This window comes from Crassostrea angulata, chromosome 5 (assembly GCF_025612915.1).
Source record: "Crassostrea angulata isolate pt1a10 chromosome 5, ASM2561291v2, whole genome shotgun sequence".
Classification (NCBI taxonomy): domain Eukaryota; kingdom Metazoa; phylum Mollusca; class Bivalvia; order Ostreida; family Ostreidae; genus Magallana; species Magallana angulata.
Genome location: NC_069115.1, coordinates 3,847,814 through 3,857,417, shown reverse-complemented (window position 1 = coordinate 3,857,417; position 9,604 = coordinate 3,847,814). Strand labels below are relative to the sequence as shown.

The 9,604-nt window shown below is 35.0% G+C and overlaps 1 protein-coding gene across 1 annotated transcript; it reads right to left on the bottom strand.

The window, feature by feature from the left end:
- Window positions 1–3,769: 3,769 nt before the first annotated feature.
- Window positions 3,770–7,347, bottom strand: LOC128183113 (uncharacterized). The gene is made up of 3 exons (XM_052852005.1): window positions 7,216–7,347; window positions 6,834–6,956; window positions 3,770–6,583 (listed from the first exon to the last, which is right to left on the bottom strand). Exon 3 carries the CDS (start codon window positions 6,536–6,538, stop codon window positions 4,856–4,858), a length of 1,683 nt encoding a protein of 560 aa, XP_052707965.1. The 5' UTR covers window positions 6,539–6,583; window positions 6,834–6,956; window positions 7,216–7,347; the 3' UTR covers window positions 3,770–4,855.
- Between the last annotated feature and the right edge of the window lie 2,257 nt (window positions 7,348–9,604).

Here is a 9,604-nt window from a genome sequence, read left to right as displayed (position 1 = left end):
GTACATTCTTGAGTAGACAATAGTGCCGTAATGTCATATATTATAATGAACATATCTTTCCTCATAATTCATAGGCCATATTTAATACATAAAATTTTATCTATATATTTACAGGATTCTTTACTTACCTTTTTCAAAGTTTACTTCGTCCCCATGTTCATAACAAAGTGTGAAACGGGTACTGTATTATGATGTCATTTTCCACGTCATTTGATGTAACGAGCATGCGCACTCGCAATGTGTGTAAGTCTCGCCGAGAAGAAAAAATGATGGATCGGTGGTCATCTTATAGGCCTACACACTCATTACACAGATCTCATGCATCCGGTCAAATTAACACATTATTTTTTTTTAATCAGATGCATCCTAGGACATTTTCTAGTTGATTTATAACAAAATCCAACTGAACACCGCCATTTCGTGTTCATTTGGATTTTTGCGTGTTCATTTAAACGTGTGTCGTCTAAAGCCCGTGTTCCGTTGGCAGGGTTTACAAACACACACATGTGTGTGTGTGTGTGTGTGTCTGTCTGTCTGTCTGTCCGTCTGTGTGTCTGTCTGTCTGTCTATCTATCTATCTTCAATAAATCCTTTTTCTTGGTACCGGGGATGAATAAACACAAAGAATAAGTCCAATGCTCAAACAACTTTAGCATGTTTAAATTATTTTAAAAATAATGATGAAAATTTGACCGTGGGTTTGAGATTATTCTTATATTTGACGGATGTGAAAAATGATAAAAATCCTAAATAATGTAATCACATTTGACCTTTAACCTTTTGATATGACCTTGAAATTTGATAGGCAAATAATCTGAACACTGCATGGTGATGGTTGTGTTCAAATTTTTAATTCTTTACTATCACTATATGAACGGAACACAAGTTGCTCAATTTTAAATGATACAAGGCTAAATTGCACAAAAATCAAACAAACAACATTCAAATGTAGTTTCACAGGCGTTTAATTCCTCTTGTTTTACATATTAGATAACATTTATTTGATTCAAAATCATTTCGATATTTGATATCTGTTACTGTATACATTTAAATATATTATAATATTAATATTCTAGTTCAGACAGATACAACTATAAGTTAATGCACAGTTAGCCTGAATAATGAATACCGTTATATATTTAGTACAAGAAAAGTTAGAAACTCCAATATTAAAGTTGGGGATTTAAGGGGAAAATCACAACCTGGCACCAATACACGTTTGTAGAAAATCAAATCAAATATGTATACATATTTGATTTGAAATATAAATATATTTAAATATATTTACCCCCCCCCCCCCCAAAAAAAAATGTAGCTATTTTGAAGATACGAGTTATGCCTCTTGACGTAATGGAATATTACATTACTTTATAACAGATTATTAGTTTGTTAGAACAAATTAAAAATTTGTTAAAACAAATTGATAACTTGTAATAAAAAAAATTAATAAAAAATACTGCTGCGGCCTGTAATATAACATGCTACGTGCATGTATCAGTGTTACCAAAGAGGTGGGTATGGTCGACTGGTGGTCCGAGAAATGTATTTGTTTGGCAGAGATTCCGACGCCTATACAGTATTTACGGTAACTTAAATAACTGTGAATCTTACACAAATCGTTTTCATTATCCTGATTGATTGGGTGGGGTCCGGATGGTCTGACCCACCCTCCCGGCTCTAGGTCTGTTTCTGATGTTTTCAAAGCTTAATTATAGTTGACTGCCTATAAATCAGATATGATAACCACACCAACTTTAATATAAATGTTAGTTTTAGGCAATTTTGTAAAGGAACATTAAAAAACCAATGGGAGGGGGGGGGGGGGGGCTACCGTATATTTCAAGATCGGGCTCGGAGTACAATTACAAAAAGTCGTCTGGAAGATCATAGACATTCGTGATATGTCTATGGGAAGATGCAGCTGCAGATGGACAATTTAAAAACTGGTAGATCTACTTTATATTTGCATGATTATGGTTCATTTTTAATTTCAACAATAATGTCATTTACAAAAAACACCGTCCGTTGTTGTCATACCTGTACTTAGACATAGCAGTCAGAATAAGTCTACATGCCTTCAGAGACATAAATAACATGTTATGCTTCACGGGCCCTGGAAGTTATTGTAAATATATTGCATGTGCATGTACTTTTTTATACATGCACATGCACATGCAATATATTTACAATAACTTCCAGGGCCCGTGTTATGCCTTATAAAAAAACCCCGAATGTTTCTGATAAAGATGAAAGCTATATAGGCCTATATAAAATAAACATGTCAATCCTCCAAAGTTTCTTCACTGAATCATGCAAACTTGTTTTGAAAAAGATGATAACTCAACATGTATAAATAGTTTCTTTGAATCAACAGTTTGATGGCATGCGCGGATCCAGAAAGAATTCCCAGGGGATCCGAGGGATAACGATATGTTTGCCGGGAGGAGAGTGGATGGGGAGTGCAAGGCGGAAGTAACTTCACAATGTGAATTTCAGAAGTTCAAATTTTAAATTAGAAAGTATAAAGTCTGAGCTAGGACCCCCCCCCCCCCCAGTCTCCCACAGGGGGGATCAGATCAGTATACAAATATTTATTGCCTGATCAGTCAATAGACCAAAATATTTTCCCTTGGTGCAGGGAACAGCTCATTGTGTTCTATTGCCCAAGGCCAACGGCCTAACAGCAGAGGGCAATTATATAGGATATAGTGAGAGCTGTTCCCTGCACCAAGGGAAAAATTTTCTGGTCTATTGACTGGTCATGCACGCATATAACCAAAAGTGTTTTATTACCTAATTACATTTTTAGTATTTAGGGTTCACAAATGTATATTACAGAAGGTTTTCATTGGTTTTCATTGCATTATGCCTTCTAGATCAATACATAGATGTGCGACGTTACATATAAATTTGAATCCTCGATTGGTTTTTCCAAAGCAAATACCTTGCTGCTCCAATGTAGATTATAGTCTATTGACCAGTTGTATGATTGATCAGTTTAAATGGTTAAGAAAAACTTAATACACATGCAAAATAGTACACAATTATTTAATGCCTGAGCCATCAATAGACCAGAATATTTTCCCCGAGGTGGGCGGGCCAGCTCAGTGTGTTCTATTGCCCGAGGTCAACTTAAACATAATTAAGTGATCTTATAATCTTGTAGCAATTAAACTTTTTTTTTCAAAATACAGTGCCGGTCCAATAGATTGCAGTCTATTGACCGGCAGTTCAATAGATCACTTTCAAACCTAAATACACATACAAAATAACAAAATATACGAACATATTTAATCTGTAATAAAACAACAAAATCCTTTTGATTAGGTAATAAATGAAATTATTACCTAATCAAAGGGATTTTGTTGTTTTATTACAAATTAAATATTCTCGTCTATTTTGTATGTGTATTCAGGTTTGAAGGTGATATATTGAACTGCCGGTCAATAGACTGCGATCTATTAGACCGCCGGTCAATAGACTATGATCTATTGGACCGCCGGTCAATTAATAGACTGCGATCTGTTGAAACGACAACGTATTTTGGAAAAAAAGTTTAATTGCTACAAGATTAAAAAATATCTTTTTTATGTTTTTTTACTATTGTTCTTAAAATTTATCTTTTAGATCATCTTGGTATTGATTAACAATGACCCGACTGCATAATTGTATAACCTTCGAAATTAGAAAGAGAGAGAAACTTGTTAGATACTATATGTATTAATTTAATCGTTTAGATATATGATATTGTTTGATTCACAAAACATCATTTCTCTGATAAAAGTTTTATTGATTAAAACTCACAAAATTCATACATAGCATAATCATGTATAAAAAACATATTCTTATTGTCTAAATACATTTTCAGGAAAAAGTCCGATTAGATCATACAGGAAATAAAACACTCAAAGAAAAAACCAGAACATTAAATTAGGACCTGAACATTTTGGATGTGGATTTTCTGATGTTTTGAACATTCAGCAGAGAAAACAAGGTTGATAGAAATCACTAACGACTACTCTAATTCTTAAGATCAAAGGTAAGTAATGATGATGATTATGGTCTGACAATATTAATTCTGATTGGTTAATATACCTGTACCACTCCTCTTTATAAGTAATGGGCCTCAGTCCCTTTGTGGCCTCGCTCCATTGCTGGTAAAGAATTGAGTGCTACACGTCCATTAACCTTCGTCATTAATACATGTAACTAAAAGTTTGCTCAGATATGATAACCACATGTAAGTTAAACATAAAGCGACCATTTCCTTTTTTTCATGTTAAAACAAAGACTGTTTGACATGTTATTGATAAACTGTCAACAATAGTCAGCTACATGTATGTATTAGTAATATAAAAGAAACAATTGTTTTGGCATTCAAACGTACATAGTTTGACAACATAATATGCATGTACCGGTAATATAACATACAAAATTTGTTTGTTTCATAAGAAAAATTGTTGTTCAAACACACATAGTTTTAGGACATATGTAATGATTATACTCATGATGAAAGCCTACATGTCTTACACAATACAGTCAACAGTCAGTGTGGTTACATCTGATAGATATGGTCAAGTTGTTTACATGTGATACATGTTTCATACAACATATGGAGATAGTGATCGGTGTATCAAAAACTGACATGACCCGATAACACATATTACATGTATATATATTTTATCTGTAAGGATAAATACCTACATATACAATACAAACACACAATGTATTCTCATCTAATGTACACAGTATGTTCAGGCGCAATGTGAAACAGTTTCTTTACTGGTAATATTTACACAGAATGTAATTATACTTAGTTTGTTTGATTACATTTTATTCTTTGCAGTTAATTGATTTACATGTAATATTGTATTTTCTTCACTTTACCTGTGCTGTACTCACCCACAAAGAGGTTGTCTCTGGTGTCCACACATAAACTCCATGGACGCTGTAAATGACAGTTGTCAATGTAGCGGAGGAACTGTCCGTCCTGATCCAGGATGTGGATACAGTGGCTGTAATAGTCTGCTGTCAGGATCCGACCCTGGCTGTCTGTTGTGATGCCGTATGGAATAAATGATTCTATGGTAGTAGAGGGAGGACCAGTGTAGGTAAACCGGAGTTTCCCGGCCTGATTGAACACCACTACTGCACGGGCTCCATTGTCTGACACACAGATATCTAGGTTCCTGTTCTCACTGATGTATTTAATGTTATAACCAGATGAATAGAGAGGTCGTCCTTTGTCGTCGTACTGAATACTTTGTTTCTCTGTGGAGCCAGAGTAACAAACAACTTTTGTTTGTTTTCTATCATCACTGTCCATGACAACCAGGAGGTCACCAGAGGAGGTACTACAGACATTGCGAGGTCTCCACCCCCGTAGTCTGATCACTGTCTGTATCTGTGTATTATTCACTATGTTCACAGTTCTATCATTGTAATCAGTATAAACTAGATCCCCACTCCTTGTCACTGCTATGTCCTGTGGACCGTTCCCTGACTTGGTTTGGACTGACTTCACTAGTTCCCCCTGCAGGTTGTAGAGACTCATCATCTTATTATTATAACTACACGCCCAGATTTCTTCATCACTGTGACAAGTAACACTGGTTAGACCATTAGGATGGCCTCTATACTGTGTCTGTATGGTGGAGATGATCCGTGGCTCATCAAGCAGTGGTTTGAGAGGAGAGGATCCAGCTTTTGAGGTTTCCATGGTGTAGCCATGTTCCTCTGATGTAATGGAGAATGTTGACAGGGAACCAAATTGTTGGTAAAGTTGTTCTGGGTTAATTTTCTGAGGGGTGAAGTTTGGTAGAGAAACTGTGAGTTTAGGAGGCAATCTTCTGAATTCAGGAATCCTGGATTTGTAGGCAGAGACACGGCTGACATCATTGGAGTCCAGTAACTTCTTCAGATCAGCAATGCTCCGTGTGATTTCAGAAATAGTGCGTGTGATTTCATCTTCCTGTTTGTTTAAGACAGCCAGGTGTTTGGCGGCCATTTCATCAAGATCAGATTTCAGTTTCTGTATAATGGTGTCTATTTCTCTGTGCCAGACTTCTCCATGTTTGTCCATTGCTGATGTTAATTTCTGGGAGTTTTTACTCAGATCAGCTTTCTGAACTGGGATATTGGAGGCAATCTCTTTGTATTTAGGATAAATGAATTTCTCCAATTCTTGCAAATCTTTTTGCAACTTTTCGGTTTTGCTTTCGAAGGTTTTCAGAATGTCAACTTGTATATGTCCTAAATGTTTTTTAGAAGAAATGCATTGTACACAAATAGGAATGTCACATCGTTCACAGTGGAGTTCACATTGTTTGGTGGGGTGTTTCCTACACTTGGGATAGTTCAGAGTGGTTAGATACTGTTTAAGTGGCACCACTTTATGGACTTTAGAGGAATCAGAGAAATGTGTCTCTACACAGTCTTTACACAGATGTATATGACAAACTTCACAGTACATGGGGGCCACAGATTCCTGACACAGGGTGCAGCGTACAACATCCTGGGCGCTGTTCCTGGGGTCCATGGTCAGGGATCCTTTTCTTTACTATTTAGGGGGATAGGCATTTATCTAAAGGGAATTTTGGACATGTGAATACAATTGTATTATCAAAATTACATAAATAAAATTAAATATCAATATTTTATGCAGTACATTTCATATATATTAATTTATACCATTACATGCTATTGCACTGTTTTTGTGGGTGGAACTTATCTATCAACAACAGTTTTAACTAACTTACCGGTACCGGTAAATGTTTTTTAAAATTTGATAAAACTGTCAAATTAATTATAAATAAGTCACTTGAAGAACTTACTCAATTCTAATCCATCTACAGAACATCACAATCCAACATGGCGGGTTCTGGGCGTTTAATCTTTGTCCCTGGTCTCCCAGCTACCAGTGGGATTTAAAGGTTGCAACATTCTCTGTCCACAATCTATATGTAGATGACAAATTGTTGTTCTTGGTCAGTACAATGTGGTTAATTCTTAGATATTGTTCAAAATCAAAGAAAATAACAACCAAAATAAAATAATTACTGGTACATGTACATGTATGAGTAAGGCCTTATTCATTAATACATAATAATATATTTTTACTACCCACAAGCCTCCCACTGGAAAATAATTACCGGTCATAGAAAGAGAGTTAGATATATTTATATCACTCCAGTTGATCTAAAAAAAAAGACATACCTGCATGTTCAAAGGATTCCAGAGATTACTTTTACAAACAACTTCAGAACCACAATGTTATAGTATTGAAAAACTTCAAAATCCAACATGGCGGGTCACAGGTGTTTATTGTTCCTGGTCCACCTACCTGTACAGGATCACGTGATTAAGACGTCAGGTACAAACCTGTAATATGACAAGGACAGATAAATCAGATATCCGAGTACTCTAGAATCTAGGTCACACATTGTTAAAAGGTTTAAATGTAAACAGTATTCTACAGAAAAACAGTATAAAACATTCGGTTTAGGTTTTGTATTTTTTTTTATGAACATAACCCCTCTTTTAAAAAAAAATTCTTTAACTTTGTGTGTTGGTGAGGGGGGGGGGGGGGGGGGGGGGTGTATATAGGAATATAGGCATCAGACTGATCCATCTGTTTTTAGAAACACCATTTTGTATTTAATTGCTTAAAGTTGCTCTAGGTTACTCTTTATATCATAATGTGTTAAGATTTTAAAAATGTTTTCCAAGGTCAAATTTTTAAAGGTCAAGGGCATGCATTATAAATTTCTGTTGAAGAAGACCCATCAATGCTCCTATCTAAGGTCTTAAGATTCAAATACCTGCTACTGTATTAATGGCTTTGAGTTCTGTAAATGATTAAAAGAATCTTTTGAAGAACTTGAACATTAAAAAATCAATTTATAACCATGTAGTAATTTCCTCTGTACAAAAAGCTGGTGTGGTGTAATGGTGCACACATTCTATTGAGAATGAAGAGTGGGTTCAAATCCCATCATCAGCATAAACATACATTATTGATACATGTACAGGCACGTAGCATCAGGGGGGGAGCCAGCCCCCCCCCCCCCCTTTCAGTATTTCTCAGAGCAGACATTTTTCTTAAATTTACATATTAATTGAATTAAAATGGAGTCCCCCCCCCCCTTTTCGGGAAATATGTAAAGAATTGAATTGAAGATAAGGAAATTAAGAGTGAAATTGAAGTTGAAGGTAAACCGGCCCCCCCCCCCCCCCCCAACTAGGATTTTCATGATTTTGGAATTCATTTTTTTTTTAACTTTGCTTGTCAACCCCTACTCATTACAGTTATTTTACCAGCTTTTAGCCAGATCACCTAAATGAAGTTTTAAGAGCATTGTTGTATGTTTATAGATACCATACCAGATGAGTTCAATATACCTGGTAGAACATTTTTAACAAGAGCTTGGACTTTGGGTAGTTGTGACAAACAGCATGTGACATAACATTCATGGATATTATTTATATAGCATCATCAACAGCATCATCATCCTACAGTTCATCTATACTTTACATGTTCATCTTTAGAAACAGACTACTATCCCTGCCTTTCATGCACCTATCAAGTAATCATTATTTAATTATGCCCCCCTTTCGAAGAAGGGAGGGCATATTGCTTTGCTGCTGTCTGTTGGTCGGTCGGTCCACCAACAGTTTCTGTTCATTTTCTTTGCAGAGGGATCAACATATTGAAATGAAATTTGGTATACAGGTTTATCATGATAATATCTAGTCAAGTTCGATATTGGGTACGATCAAGCAATTTTTCGACAGAGTTATGGCCCTTGGACTTAGAAAAATTCTAGTTTTTTGCAGTTTCTGCTCATTTTCTTCGCAGAGGATGAACATATTGAAATGAAATTTGGTATACAGGTTTATCATGATAATATCATTGTCAATTTTGATTTTGGGTATGAGAGAGCAATTTTCGACAGAGTTATGGCCCTTGGACTTAGAAAAAATTTCAGTTATTGGAAGTTTACATTCATTTTCTTTGTGGATGTTTCCAAGGGAGGGGGGCATAAGTGTTTCACAAACATCTCTTGTTCTACTTTACTTTCCATACAAGTAAAATACTTAAATGTGATTGGTTGAGAAAATGTTTTAAACAAGGATTGATAGTCGATTTTACGCACAAGTAATTTGTCATGATTTGGCAATGAATAAAACATGTTTAATTTAATAAATTTATTCATTCTATCAGTGTTGTTATTTATACATATTAATTAAAAACAAGTCACATATACCAGTTAAACCTAACAGCATGTACACACTATATATATGTATTTACATATTGATCAAAATATACAAAGTATGTAATTATAATCACCTACTGGAAATAACAATGTTTTACCGGAGAAAACGGTACACTGCCTCATTACATTTCAATCAAACAATCCACCAAGATAGCTATGGTACAATGTAATATCTAAACTCATAGAAAACCTTGATCTGTGTGGTGAAAAACCATTTCATATTCAGATACTTATTATTTATTACATGTACATGGTAATTAATTATATGCAATTAATTGTAATTGTAACTATGCTCCTCATGCAGTGAATATATTCTTTTTACGTAAAAT